Genomic DNA, 15826 nt, shown 5'->3' with positions numbered 1-15826 from the left:
CACAGGGACGAGCCCCACTATAAACGACAGCTGGTAGTTCCCAAGAAGTATAGGCAGGAGTTACTGCGAATCTCTCATGACATACCCTAGGCCGGGCACTTCGGCATCAGTCGCACCAGGCATCGTCTGACACAAAACTTCTTTTGGCCGGGGGTAACCTATGATGTTCACCTGTGACAGTTGCCAGCGCATTGGCAAGAGGGGAGATCGATGCAAGGCCAAATTACACCCCCTCCCCAATGTGGAGGAACCATTTAGCCGAGTAGCGGTCCATCTGATAGGGCCGTTAGCCAAACCCAGTCCGTCAGGGAAAAGGTATATATTGACAGTGGTAGATTATGCCACACGGTATCCAGAGGCGGTTGCGTTACCTAACATACTGGCAGAGATGGTGGCGGCTGCCCTGCTCCAGGTTTTCTCATGGGTTGGATTTCCCTGGGAGATTATCTCGGACCAGGGCACCCAGTTTACCGGAGAGGTGACCAACCAACTGTGGAAGCTGTACGGCGTAAAGTCCATTAGAAGCTCCCCATACCACCCATAAACCAATGGGTTGTGTGAACGCTTTAACGAGACGTTAAAACAACTCATTGGGACTTTTACCAGGACCTGCAGGGACTGGGAGAAATTCTTGCCACACCTCCTGTTTGCCTATCGGGAGGTGCCCCAAGAATCCACGGGGTTCTCCCCGTTCGAACTGGTATACGGGAGGCGGGTAAGGGGACCCCTAGACTTAGTGCTAGAACACTGGGTAGGGGAGGGCATCATAGAAGGGGTACCTATTGTACCCTATGTGCTGGAATTCCGGGACCGCCTACAGGAGCTGACCCAGGCTGTACGTGGGAACATGCAGGTGGCCCAGCGGCGCCAGCGCGTATGGTACGATCGGAGGGCCAGAGAACGCACCTTGGAAATAGGACAGAAGGTCCTGGTGTTAGAACCCACTAGGCAGAACAAGTTCCAAGCTGCATGGCAGGGGCCCTACCTGGTAGGAAAATAGCCGACACCACCTATAATGTCGCCGATTGTGACGACCCCAGGGTTATCCGCATGTTCCACGTGAATATGCTGAAGCCCTACCGGGAGCGCCCTGAAGAGGTAGTGGCCATCTGGGCACCTGAAGCAGAGGATTTAGCCGGACTTCCCTTGCCAGATGTCTTAGGGGAAAGGACTCAGTCCAAAACATGGGACCAGGTACACTTGGGTGAAGACCTAGGTCCCCGGGAGAGACAGCAGGCGGAGGCGTTGAGGCAGCGACAGAGGATGTTTTTGGGGAGACCAGGGTACACTCGCCTGGCACAACATAAGGTTGAGACCCGGGATCAGACCCCCCTGCGACAACCCCCCTTCCGCATCCCTGAGTCTATACAAGAAGGGATGCGACAAGAGATACAAGAGATGTTGCGTTTAGGGGTCATTGAAGAGTCAGATAGTCCCTGGGCATCCCCCGTAGTGTTAGTGCCCAAGAAGGATGGGACTACACGGTTTTGTGTAGACTATCGTAAGCTCAATGAGAAAACGGTGACGGATGCGTATCCCATGCCGTGTGTGGATGAGTTGTTAGACCGGCTGGCGGGGGCAAAGTATTTGACCACCATCGATCCATGCAAAGGCTACTGGCAGATTTCCCTTAGTCCTGACGCTATTCCCAAGTCGGCATTTGTCACCTTGTTCGGCTTATTCCAGTTTCGAGTTATGCCATTCGGGATGAAGCATGCCCCGGCAACCTTCCAGAGGCTGGCTGACCAGCTTCTGGATGGTCTTCAGGACTATGCTTGTGCCTACCTGGATGACATCGCTATCTACAGCGCGACATGGGAAGAGCATCTAAATCACCTAGAGACAGTATTGGACAGGATCCACAAGGCCGGAATCACCCTGAACCCAAACAAGTGGCACGTGGGCAAAGCAGAGGTTCAGTATTTAGGGCATTGGGTGGGAAGTGGGAAACAGCAACCAGAACCAGCCAAGATTGAGGCCATAGCCAAATGGCCCACCCCACGCACTAAAACCCTGGTCATGGCGTTTCTAGGGACAGCGGGGTATTACAGGAAATTTGTTCCCAATTACAGCAGCATAGCCAAGCCCCTCACTGATCTGACCTGTAAGAACCAACCCCGCCAGGTAACCTGGACCCCAGAGTGTGAGGAAGCCTTCCGCCAGCTAAAGGACGCTCTCACCAATACCCCTGTATTGGCCGCACCTGATCCAACTAAACGTTTCCTTGTTCACACAGATGTTTCTATGTTTGGATTGGGGGCAGTACTGAGCCAAGTCGACCCGGACGGCCAAGAACACCCGGTAGCTTACCTGAGTCGGAAACTACTGCCTCATGAAGTAAGCTATGCGGCCATCGAGAAGGAGTGCCTGGCGGTAGTATGGGCACTCAAAAAGTTGCAACCATATTTGTATGGACGACAGTTTTCCCTCCTAACGGACCATAATCCCCTAGTCTGGCTTAATCTGGTCTCCAGAGACAACGCCAGATTACTGCGGTAGAGTTTAGCCCTACAACCTTTGGATTTCACCATCCACTACAGACCCGGCAAACAAAACGCCGATGGACTAAGTCGACAAACGGAACTTGTACCAACCCCATAAACTTTGGTCATCCCCAAACCGATCCGTTAAGGATCAGACTGTTTATGCCGATCGCGTCGCTGAAAAGGGGAGCCGTGTTACAGAACCCCCCAGTACCCAGAATATGTTGTGCAGTTATATGTATGTATAATAGGTTCCATGTGAGATGCATGTCCCTAATGCATCAGCCCACAGGCTGCGCCCCTGGACAGAGGGGACAAGATATCCCCCTTCTGACCTCCCCCACCTTTGTAATTCCCACAGTAAATATTGGCAGGCTCCGGCCACCTGCGGCTATTGTAATGTATGTCTGACCTGCCGCTTTTCAATTGTCCTGCCCTCTGTATCTGTGTGATATATTCTGTGTCCTGTGAGTAAAGCGTTGTCACACTGGAAATACGTGGAGAAGCAGTGATCTTTTATATGCGCCCATGTAACCAAGCAATTCCAGCCAGCGTCCTTCATTTAGACTCCAGCCAAAGCAGAGTGGACCTGAAACACGGGGTGATACTGAAAGAGGTACTCCAGCATGGTTGAAAGAGGTACTCTAGCACGGTAGACCCAGTTACACACAGTGTAAATCACTATATAAGGCCAGAGAAACATGACTAAAACAGAAGCAGAAAGTTGGGTACCTGTACTTATATGTGTACAGTGTTGTGACACCTGCGTAAGTGGGGACCCCCATGCAGTGTTGTGAATTTTCCAGGAGTTGTATGTCTTTGTGCTTTCTTCCCTGGTATTTCAGATGGATGATGTTTAAAAGCTCATTGGTGATTATGTGAGTATATGTACTTAATCTTTATATGTACCTAATCTTTATATGCGTTTAAAGGGAACCTGTGACAAGGTTTAGCCGATATAAGATATAAGATACGGCCACTGCCTTTCAGGGCTTATTTACAGCATTTTATAATGCTGTAGATAAGCCCTCGATCCGACCTGAAGAAAAGAGAAGTAAGTTATATTATACTCACCCAGGGGGCGGGCCGGTCCTATGGGTGTCCAGCACCTCCCATCTTCTTATGATCACCGCCTTCTTGCTTGCTTCATGGCTCCCCGGCATCGGGCTCCTGCACAATCGTACTTATCTTCCCTGTTGAGGGCAGAGCAAAGTATTGCAGTGTGCAGGCACTGGGCCTCTCTGACCTTTCCCAATGCCAACACTGGGGGCGGTAAAAATGACCCGAATCATGTTCTCCAGGGTCTCGGCTACCCCCGGTAGCCGAGACCCCAGAGATTTTCCAATGCTGGGGAGTGCCATAACCTTATTTCTCAGTGCCGTTAAAAAGCGGTGCTGAGAAATAAGTACCCTTAACTGCCGCCATTAAAATGCATTATCAACGGTTGTTAAGGGGTTATCTGTATCTGAACCTTAGTGTTAAAAACTTGGCAATACAGCACAGGACAGAGAGAGGGGTGAGCGGTGTCAGTGACTGATATAACTCACCTCCGTGCCTGCACCCCTTCCCCAGGTAGGCAGGAGGTAGCACCCTAGGCAGGTGCCTACACTGCCTACCCCTTTTCCCGGCCCTGCCTGGCAATTCTTATGGCTGCTTGGTCCCATATTCCACCATTGTTAAGCAGCTTAGTAATATAGGTTAGAGATCAGGGCTGATCGCCATGCTATAAACTGAAAATGAGACGTTTCAGGGGCAGACGGCACTACAAATCCCATTGACCTTTGCAATTTGAGCATCAAGTGAAATTCGTTAACGCCAAACTGAGAATGACTGAGGTTTCATAGACAACAAAATTCTCAGTTGTGGGCGGAATTGTTCTTCATGGAGCCCACATATACAGAGATTTCATGAATCCAACCCCAAACAACTTCTCACTAACAATATTGTCTTGGAAGAAAATCTCTATTTAGTCTAATAGACTTGATATCTAGAGCATCTTGCATGGATAATTAATTACCATGTTGTAATTGTTCAATCTACCCACACAATGAATTATACAATCAATTTCAAGTATTTGGCAATAAAACAAGTAAGTTTAGATTTTGATAACATTTTAGACTTTTTGGCCAAAGAATAAATGCAATTAGTTGGTTTCATAGCTATGGAAAATCTCCAGTCACATATGAGCACATATGAGCACAGTGGTACTAATGAGCTAATTGATAAGGATACGGGTACTGACATTTAGCTAATAAAGGTCCAGTCTATGCTGAAATACATCAGTAAGGACAAAACTTTTAGGACTCAGACGTCTGTTTTATTTTTGAATTGCAAAAACTAACCAAGTTTCATCAGTGATTTTCATCAGATTTTCATGAGAATGTCATGAGATTTTCATCAGTTTGCTCAGAGTTTCATCCATTTTTCTCTACCTTTTCCTATCATTCAGTGAAAAGCAGACACCACACTGATGGCATCTGAATGCTTTCTCATTTTTTCACTAATCCATATACTTGTATTACCGATCTTAAGCCGACACCTGAATCCACGATTTTGCACAGACCACTTAGTCCAAAGAAACAATCTGACATGTCAATGACTCCATAGACTATCATAGGTACAAGTGCTATCTGTGAAAAAAATGGATACACTCATACGTGAAAAACTGACGTGAATGAGGTCTTAGGGCTCATCCAGATGTAATTTTTTTGCATATGAGTTTTGTGGAGACACGAGAGTCAGTGAGTGCTCTCGTCCATTGGCTTGGTTGTCTTAAGAAAGAACCAATGGTCCAGGGCTTATCCCACTGAATGCCCACTCTCCTTTCCCGTGGGCACAATACCGCTCAGACAACACAGGGTGAGAGTAAAACAGTGTGGCAATAATTTATTGAACTACCAACAGACAATAACATATAGGGCAGTCCTAGCAAGTATCCAAGATGGGGCAAATGATAGAGTCTCACCTTACCGCTGGCTCACTGGCATTAAAGCACCTGCGACTTCGGGGCATTGGCCGACTACCCCCACCAGTGACACCCCGTTTTTGGCTGGCACCTACAGAGAGGCAGTAACAACAAGCTTAGGAAGCTGACTGAGTGCAGTGAGGTATGTGGCCAGGTGACCTAACTGTCCCAACCTGGATTCTGCAAACGTCTGAGGGTTCAATGATAATCAATGGAGCAGATCTGTATTTTTCCAGCTAGGGCCGTGGTCTCTTAAGCTGGCATTCTGTAGATTCCCTGGTAACAGAGGCAGATCCCCCTTTTATAGTTGACAACTGTCCTTTAGGCCATCATCCACAAGTCAGGGGGAAGGCAGGATGAGATTAACTCTCATTGTTTAAGTATTTAATCAGTCTGCACAGTTTGTCCTTCAATGTTTGCAGGTCAACAAGCTACATGAACTTATACAATGGGTTATCAATATATCAGCAAACATCAATTGTTCAATGAACCTGCGTCCCTGTTCTCCAAGCATGGTAAAACAATAATTAATTTAAGAGTCGACATTTAGGCTCAGATGAACAATGGCCTATGTCTTTTGACCCACCGAAAAAAAACACATCAATTGAAGAGTCAATGTTCAGACTCATGTGAACAATAGTGTATGTCTCCTGGCCTACTGAAAATATACGTCTGACATAATTAAGATTAAATGCTGTGTCGTTACAAGTTCTATCCATTTTTTTCACAGATAGCACTCGTACCTATAATAGTAAATTTGTCTGTTCTTATATCCATGATTTTTCACAAGCAGTCCATGCAAAATTATGGAGACATGTCCAAGTGTTGGATCAAAATCGGCACTGCAAGTCTATGAGTCCATGGAAAAATTGGATCACACTCAGAGGCCTTCTCAGTGTAGTCCGAGTTTCAAAAACTGTTAGAAGAAAGAGGAGATGCTTTTTTTTAAATTTCCCATGCAGGAAAAACTGAAGGAAATCAGACTAAAATCAGATGAAAATGATACTCAAACTTTTTTTTTCTTCTTAAGACAAAAAAACTCGACATTTGAAAGTGGATTTCCGTTGACTATGACATGAACACCAAAGTATTTATCACTTGATATAAAAATGTTATATTTTTGTGAAAATCCTGCATCAAATCTTCATTTTTAAAGTAACTAAAGGACCTATGAGGTATGCATTTCTGCAAACACTATAAGAAGCATCACTATAGCCTCTCAGGAACTTTCATAAAATGATATAAATTTTTAGTAGTTTGTGGACCAGTGATGTATTCAAAACCAACTACTGTGTCTGGCAGAGGTAGGTTAAGACAGGAGAGTGAAGGTAGCTAGTTCAGGACAATGGACTAAGGGACCACGTGGCCCTCCATCAAAATCATCAATGTAACCAGGGTATGAAAAACACTACCTGCGTAAGATTATCTACATGTAGCATATTTCATCTGCGCTCCCATAATACCCTGCTCTCTAGTAAAAGAATCCATCAGAATTTAGTGCGCTGTCTAAATATAGGGGAAAAAAAATCATATACTGGTAGTAAAATAAAAAGAGCACAAAATAGGTAAAGCAAAACATTTGTAAATAAATGTAGAATTTTATAAGGCTTTAAAGGGCCACTGTCACCCTCCCCCCCAGCCGTTATAAACTAAAAGAGCCACCTTGTGCAGCAGTAATGCTGCAGTCTAACAAGGTGGCTCTTTTAGTTTTTGATTCATTTATTACCTCAATAAAGCGTTTTAAAAATTGGCCACAAATACCAGATATTGTACCTGGAGGAGGTCCGAATCGTCCTCTATCAATCTCCCAACGGCCGTCACTCTTCTCTTCAGGGGCGATGGTCGCCGCCCCCTTCGCGCTGTTGCTTCTTAAATCCGGCGCCTGCGCTGTGTGTGCCTGCCTGGGGCCCGCACTGTGTTATTCATTATGCACAGTGCGGGGCTGGGGTTCCTGGGCATGCGCACTGCGCTTGTCAGACGCTCCCCCGGTCCCCCGCCTTCCAGCATTGTTCTTTGTGGCTGTTCAAAACGTCGGCAATGAAACCTGTATATTCCGGCAATGCTGGAAGGCGGGGGACCGGGGGAGCGTCTGACAAGCGTAGTGCGCATGCCCAGGAAGGGTAATAGTCTTGTATGCCCTGCACACGAGTAGCCAGCTGGTCCACACTTGTAATCAAGGTCTGGACATTCATGTCTGCAGCAAGCATAGCCACTCTGAGGTAAAGGGGAAGAAGAAAAAAAAAAAAAACTCAGAATCTTCTTTCTTATAATCCCTCTTCTGCAATGCATTAAACATTTAATACGGGCCTGGCAAACTGTTATGACCCCAATGGCGAGGGTCTCAGAGGAACGTGGAAGTCTGCAGAATACAAAAATCCAGCTCATAGGGCAGTGGTAACTGGGTTGACCATATATCTACTCCTAACACCAACACTAGAAGTAGCCGGGGATCATTCCTACGTTGATTCTAGATGACACGCGCCAGCCGGAGAATCTAGCTACCCCTAGTAGAGGAAAACAAAGACCTTTCTTGCCTCCAGAGAAGGGGACCCCAAAGCTGGATAGAAGCCCCCCACAAATAATGACGGTGAGGTAAGAGGAAATGACAAACACAGAAATGAACCAGGTTTAGCACAGAGAGGCCCGCTTACTGATAGCAGAATAAAGAAAGGTAACTTATATGGTCAACAAAAACCCTATCAAAATCCACACTGGAAATTCAAGAACCCCCGAACCGTCTAACGGTCCGGGGGGAGAACACCAGCCCCCTAGAGCTTCCAGCAAAGGTCAGGATGTAGATTTGGAACAAGCTGGACAAAAAATACAAAACCAAAACAAATAGCAAAAAGCAAAAGGCAGACTTAGCTGATATAACTGGAACCAGGATCAGTAGACAAGAGCACAGCAGACTAGCTCTGATAACTACGTTGCCAGGCATTGAACTGAAGGTCCAAGGAGCTTATATAGCAACACCCCTAACTAACGACCCAGGTGCGGATAAAAGGAATGACAGAAAAACCAGAGTCAAAAAACAAGTAACCACTAGAGGGAGCAAAAAGCAAATTCACAACAAGGCTGTAAGCCAGATGCTCTGCATTGCCTGTGTGAATAATGCCACATACAGACTATTATCGCTTATCTTTTTGTGCACTAATACCAAAAAGCCAACACTGGATTGAAAGTGGTTGTTTCATCTGTATTTTTTGCTCCTGTGTGTTTGCCATCATTAATCGGGTCCACTGCACCCTGATAGTGCATTTGGTTGGAGGCTTCAGCAGGTAAACATCTCTGCTTTTTTCTCTGTGACTTTTTTCAATTTTTTGGAGGATTTGTAAGTCCTCTTTTTGTGTCGGTGAGCTTTTAACTGGTAGCTGTCATACCTCGGTCCTGGTGCTCTAATGTCATTTTGCTATATAAAAGGTAAGAATAATAATCACATGCAATAGGTTGGGTGTCCTGCTACAAATTTTGAATTAAGTTCAGGGGCACTCTTCTTATAACATAGTTCATGGTATATCATTAATATCCTGGCTTAGCCCATCTCATGTGTTCCTATGTGAGAAATTTGTAGAATTCCTGTGCAAAGTCAGGTACCTGAAATAGACGTGATCAGCTGATCCCATTGCATTGTAATAAGAGAATCCTGGGTGTTACCCATGAATATTTAACACTGACAGATAAAGTTTCCTAAGAGCGTACAGGGGAATTGAGAGTGACCAGGACAGACACTGTTCATATGTGAGCCCGTTCAGCATTATGTTACCGAAGGGATCATAATTAAGGTACGTTTTGCCCCTTGTAACTATTCTTGGCGCACATCTAAGGTCTTCAAACTGTATTTGGATCTCAGTCTACCAAGTCTACTGTGGTTCTTGGTGCCACCTAGATGGGCGGATGTGGATCAGTACCCACGGTGGCAGGAGAAGGTGTAGATGAACCTTTACCAGAAGATACAGAGGAACAACTGAGTTCAGGAGATGGCACCTTGGAGTTCAGTGGACGCAAGATGGCACGACTTCCGGTTTCAATATGCACACTCGCTGATCAGCTCTATAAACTGTACCTGAGTGGCACGATGGTAAGTGAGATCCCCGATGACCTATATCAACTCCACAACTTACGCACTTTGGCTCTTGATGCCAACAGATTACCGGAGTTGCCGGAGGCTGTATGTTCTCTACCACATCTGGGTCGCCTCTACATAGGGGCAAATCGTCTTCAGGGTCTTCCCCCTTCCTTTGCACGTCTCCAGACTTTGCGCACTCTGTGGATAGAGCGGAATTTTTTGTACCACTTTCCACGTGTATTACTGAACATGCCCGCACTGCGATGTTTGCAAATGGGTGACAACCGGTTAAGGGGTCTTCCTGGAGATATTGCCACATGTATGCCAGGTCTCAGAGGTCTCTGGCTCTATGGAAATAGACTGGAGCGTGTACCAAGAGTTCTTTTACGCTTACACGGACTAGAGGTTCTCGATCTGGATAAAAACAAGATTTCAGTGTTTCCAGACATGAGTGGAATGAAGGGACTTTTACTACTTTCTTATGACCACAATCCTGTAAATGCTCCACCCAAGGTAGGAGAGACGGTCACATTGGTTGGTGAGGGTGCCCAGGAGTTTATGGAAGAAAGAGAGGAGCGCAGAAAACAGATAGAGGAGGAGGAGATGGAGGAGAGAGAAAGAGAACAGCAAGAGAAGGAGGCACAAAAGGCTGAAGAAGAGGCTGAAGGAGAGGGTGAATGGGAAGGTGAACAAGAAGAACTTTTCGAAGAGGAGGCTGAAGAGCTGGACAACCATCCTTCTAACCATTACTCTGGTGACCACGAAGAGGACTATTATCCAGATGAGGAAGGGTATTACCTGGAGGAAGGATATTACCCTAATGAAGGAATTTATTGACCAGAATCACAAGCATAAATGTCCAAAAAGTAAAAAAGATATTTGCACAAGGTTTTAGAAGACTTTCTAATCAAAGAGGTGTGATAGATAGAAATGGTCTTAACAAATGTATGGTCTTTAAAAGAGAACATAATCATTGTAAAATGAACATTTACTCAAGTTTTTAATTATACTTTAAATAACTGGGCTTGCAGTCGTGAGGATTCCCGCGAGCGGCGGGTTTTTGACTGCAAGTATGTGATTTATATACATGATGTCATGTTCCGACTAGATGTATTGAATGAGGCACCAGACACTGTCTAGTTAGAATGTGACCGGAAGTATGCAAATCACATACTTGAGTTCTCTTGACTGCCGTTCCCGGAGTTGGCACAGGGGAATCCTCACAGTGCGCAGAATGTGTGGAATAACAAGTCTGCACAACTTTTAGCATTAGTCTGGACAGCCCCTTTAAGTTAGAGTTATTAATAGGCTTGCCTTCACCCAGTGCAAAAATGTATTATGCTCTTGTATCTTAATCTCATGGTGAAGAAAGAGCACCTTGTTGAAGCCTGTAGCACCCAGCACCTGGGGTACAGCATCTGTCAAAATATGTCCCTGCTCTATACATACAATAGAATGTTTTCATTCACTGACAGCATGCAGAGTGTTTGGAAACTGAGAGGAATTGTTGCACAAAGTGTAAACTGTAAATGTATATCTGAATTGTGTATTTCTATTGTGCATTGAATCATCTTTACTTGCAAAATGCCGGGAAAATCTCATCAGTCTTTTGCAGCTAGAACACTTCTCATTCATGAGATATGTGCGTTACTTAGACTATATTAATCACCAATATGGAAATACATTTGATTAATGAACTTAAATTAATATTTTCCTACTCTAATTGCAGTCATTAATTATAATTAGCATTCTGTCACCGGGTGAACACATACAGTAATAAAGCTGGAGTGGGGGTCTGTACATAATTATTGATAATGTCACTGAAATATGCCGCCAATAATGGGATTAGTGCAGGTTTGGATTGAGACCCCATCAAGAACAAGCAGGCTGTTGTCAGTGCCGTGCCACCTTCAGCTTTTCCGTACACACCGCCATCTTTGTCTGTGGGCCATATCTGGTATTGCAGCTTAGCTGCAGCTCAGCCCCTTCACTCTGCTGGTAAGATAATATCTCCACAATATGATGTAATAAAACCAGATGCATTTTGGTCTGACAGATTTATACACAATGTCTGAAGGAAAAACTAATTGTTGCCCATAACAACCAATCACAATGCAGCTTTCATTTTTTATAGTGCTCTTGAAAAATGGAAGCTTTGCTGTGATTGGTTGCTATGGGCAGTAAAGTTAGATTCACATCTGTGTCCTACCACAGATCATGAAAGGATAAGTAATAGGTCAGCATACTGCGCTATTTCTGGGGGTGAAACAATAGACACCACCTACAGACCCCCTCCATAGACTATAGGGTCTGATCAGTCCCATGTAACAATTCCATTTTATTGTTTCTATTATGGAACAGAAAAACTGTGTTCTGTACATAGACATGAGCAGGGCCTTAGGTTTTGTGCAGTGTCTTTTTCAGGAGGACTGTGCTCCAAAAAATGCCTAAAAAAGATGCTTAAGATTTTGAGCATCTTTTAAAGGGTATATTTGGGACTTTGTGAAAAACCAAAAATTTGCCTAACTACTAACAGGCAGGTAGTTGCTTCCTACCTGCCTGTTGTGCCTGGCAATTATCTGAACTGTCACTGACCGCTCCTGCCAGCGATTGAGCTGCCTATGCTGATGTCACACTGACAGAACAAGAGCTTCTTTTCCGCTCTGCTCTGTTGATTGGGGCGGGACTTCTACTTCACTCTGATTGACAGCTGGATTCCCACTGCCTAACTGGGGGAGCTGATAGTCAGAATGACATCGGAAGCCATTCCCCGTCGACAGAGCTCTGCAAACGTGACATCAGCAGAGGCAGCTGAATCTTTTATCTTTTTATTTTTCACAAAGTCCCGGATATACCCTTTAACCTCTTCAGATTTCTAAAGACACCAAGTGGTTAAAAAAAAATGACCTCACCATTCTTCAGGTATTATCCACTCTGAAGACTCTTTGTACTTAACAATATAAGTCAATGGGCCGTCTCAAAAGTAGTTTGGCATTATTTTTGGTTCAAAAACCACTAGTGGTTTCTTCACTGTTAAAGGAGTGAAAAAAAAATAAGGGCGCAGTCAGACAGCGTATAACATGGATGATGATCGCATCACAGTGCACGGACTGGACAGTAGGGTCCATGCACATTTTTTTTGTGGAAGTGGGATGACATGATTATTTTTTTACTTTATTACAGAAGCAGTGGTATAGGACAGGGGTGAAGGCCTAGATGCCAAATTCTACGGCAGCGCAAAATTTCACCTCTCCCTGCCTTTACTGGCTTGTCTTTGTGGAGTGGTGCAGGGGCGCAATGAGTGCCCACCTGGCATCTGGCCATGTAAATGAGTATTAAAGCCAGGGGCCGAGACAACAAAGATTTCAGTATAATGACATGAGCTTCCTATGCAGAGCGCAGCAGCTGATGACACACTCATATTGGCTGCTGTGCTCTGCATGAGAGATTGAGATGACCAAGTCTGAGGATTGAACCGTGTGCACTATATTGTGCTCTCCCGCAGCGCTATGTTGGATGAACTGTCCAAAATTTTAAAATAATGTCTTGTGGAAAAAGAAAAGAAAAAAAAAAGAGCATGAACCGCACATCCCAAAATCATACGTTGATCTAAAGCCGCTAGGCAAAAATTTAAATACTGAATATGAGGTTTTCAGTTTAACATTCTGATCAGACTGTATGAAGCCCACTGCCCCTTCACGGCAAACCTCGTAGTGGGTCCTAACGCCCTAACGGAGCGGAGCCGTGCGGCAACCACCGCCGCAGCGGCCATGCACCAGCAGGGCGGACGGCCTGTTGCCCCACAGCACCCATGCTGCGAGACTGAGCCCCCAAGACTCCAGACCGCGCCGCCCCACCAGCACAAAGCCACAGCAACAATGGCCGCCACACAGCACCAGCACCAAAATGAAGGGAGCATTTCAACTCACCTTCCTCCAGCTCTTCAGTGAGAGCCAAAATGGGCTAGACCCCTTACTTTGCAGTCTCCTGCTAATTAAAATCACCTGAACCAAATGGGAGGAGTGCTGGTCCAAAAAAAGAGACAAGTACATGCTTTGTGGAAAAAGAAAAGAAAAAAAAAGAGCATGAACCGCACATCCCAAAATCATACGTTGATCTAAAGCCGCTAGGCAAAAATTTAAATACTGAATATGAGGTTTTCAGTTTAACATTCTGATCAGACTGTATGAAGCCCACTGCCCCTTCACGGCAAACCTCGTAGTGGGTCCTAACGCCCTAACGGAGCGGAGCCGTGCGGCAACCACCGCCGCAGAGGCCATGCACCAGCAGGGCGGACGGCCTGTTGCCCCACAGCACCCATGCTGCGAGACTGAGCCCCCAAGACTCCAGACCGTGCCGCCCCACCAGCACAAAGCCACAGCAACAATGGCCGCCACACAGCACCAGCACCAAAATGAAGGGAGCATTTCAACTCACCTTCCTCCAGCTCTTCTTTTTGCCTAGCGGCTTTAGATCAACGTATGATTTTGGGATGTGCGGTTCATGCTCTTTTTTTTCTTTTTGCACATAGCATGTACTTGTCTCTTTTTTTGGACCAGCACTCCTCCCATTTGGCTCAGGTGATTTTAATTAGCAGGAGACTGCAAAGTAAGGGGTCTAGCCCATTTTGGCTCTCACTGAAGAGCTGGAGGAAGGTGAGTTGAAATGCTCCCTTCATTTTGGTGCTGGTGCTGTGTGGCGGCCATTGTTGCTGTGGCTTTGTGCTGGTGGGGCGGCGCGGTCTGGAGTCTTGGGGGCTCAGTCTCGCAGCATGGGTGCTGTGGGGCAACAGGCCGTCCGCCCTGCTGGTGCATGGCCGCTGCGGCGGTGGTCGCCGCACGGCTCCGCTCCGTTAGGGCGTTAGGACCCACTACGAGGTTTGCCGTGAAGGGGCAGTGGGCTTCATACAGTCTGATCAGAATGTTAAACTGAAAACCTCATGTTCAGTATTTAAATTTTTGCCTAGCGGCTTTAGATCAACGTATGATTTTGGGATGTGCGGTTCATGCTCTTTTTTTTTCTTTTTGCACATAGCATTTAAAATAATGTCCCCTGTAAAAAAAAAAAAAAATGAAATCCCCCCACACAAAGAATGTTGTAAATTTTATCTGTTTATACACCTTTTTTAATTCTAACCAGGTCTAGGTTTAGAGCTAAGTTGATAAAATAGATACAAGAAAACCCCCCAAAATGATCCATAGGTTAGTGGGTGTAAAATACTTAAAATTCGCACACACCACCGTACATAAGACACGAGTTGTAGGAATACCCCTTTAGTCTATCTCGCCATCACACGCATGGTGACAGGATAACGGTACATTTTTTAATTTATTTCCGAGCTCCCAAGTTTCTTGTTTCAAGTCACTGGAAATTGTCAGTTTATGTAAGTGCTGATAAACGAGAACGAGTTTCGAATTAATTATGAGAATGTTTAATTGACGGAAAGAGTTTCGTATCACATGAGGGTCTCACTTTTCTACTTCCAAAAAATAGATCATCCGGGGAGAGCAAGAGACAATTACACAATTTGTCTTATGTACACTGATGTGATCGGATCACCATGCTCGTTATCTCTGCACGAAGCTGCTGTGCTGAGGCTTTGATCGTATCTCCAGCAGATTCAACACATGCACCATTCTTCTGTGTTTACGAGGGTAAAGTCTATGGCAAGGTCACTCAAGGACATCCAGAGCCAGTATTCAGAGCGGAGGTTACAAAAGGAGCACATGAATGCAGAATGGACGGGGTGGCTTACAAGGAGGTATAGAGTTGAATCTATGAGATTTATGGGTCCACATATACACGGACACGGAACAAAGTGCTAGTTAAAGGGGTTGGCGAGGTAAGGTAACAATGTAAGGCGAGGGTCACATGGCTATATTCTCCAACTGAGAAAAACAGTCCAATTATGCTAGTCAGATTCTGATAAGAGTTTGGTCAGAGGGCGGTTAGAGCGTGATCCAATTTTCTCTGAGCTGGAGAGGAAAAAAAAAAGTTTCCCCATGCAGTCTGTGAAAATTGAACCACACTCAGATGTCATCCGAGTGCAGTTTGATTTTTTTTTTTTAATAGACTTGAATGGGAGAGAGAGATACAATTCCTGAAGGCAAATCTTGCATGCTGCAATGTATAGGAAAAAGTCAGACATGTGCACAGCCCCGTAGAATAACATGGGTACAGGTGATATCCATCAAAACCACGGATAGCACTTGTCCGAGTTATACAGTCATCTGCACGAGCCCTTAAACAAATGTAAAAGTATGAAACAATGTTATAGACACTCTGTGTGACTGCAGACTTATGAATCCCCCT

General features: G+C 45.3%; 1 protein-coding gene across 1 annotated transcript; it reads left to right on the top strand.

Moving 5' to 3' along the window:
- The first annotated feature begins 9190 nt into the window (after positions 1-9190).
- Positions 9191-14676, top strand: LRRC10B (leucine rich repeat containing 10B). Its single transcript, XM_077281624.1, has 3 exons — positions 9191-10091; positions 13257-13304; positions 14654-14676. The coding sequence occupies exons 1-3, from the start codon at positions 9335-9337 to the stop codon at positions 14674-14676; spliced, it is 828 nt and encodes a 275-aa protein (XP_077137739.1). The 5' UTR covers positions 9191-9334.
- The last annotated feature ends 1150 nt before the right edge of the window (positions 14677-15826 follow it).

Source organism: Ranitomeya variabilis, chromosome 2 (assembly GCF_051348905.1).
Source record: "Ranitomeya variabilis isolate aRanVar5 chromosome 2, aRanVar5.hap1, whole genome shotgun sequence".
NCBI lineage: Eukaryota > Metazoa > Chordata > Amphibia > Anura > Dendrobatidae > Ranitomeya > Ranitomeya variabilis.
The sequence above is the reverse complement of the archived record's forward strand: the minus strand, read 5'-3'. Positions and strand labels throughout refer to the sequence as shown.

Coding starts and splice junctions, on each gene's coding strand:
- LRRC10B (XM_077281624.1), top strand. CDS start 9,335: ATGGGCGGATGTGGATCAGTACCCACGGTGGCAGGAGAAGGTGTAGAT. Junction 10,092..13,256: donor TATGGAAGAAAGAGAGGAGC/GCAGAAAACAGA, acceptor AACGGAGCGGAG/CCGTGCGGCAACCACCGCCG. Junction 13,305..14,653: donor ATGCACCAGCAGGGCGGACG/GCCTGTTGCCCC, acceptor AATTCTAACCAG/GTCTAGGTTTAGAGCTAAGT.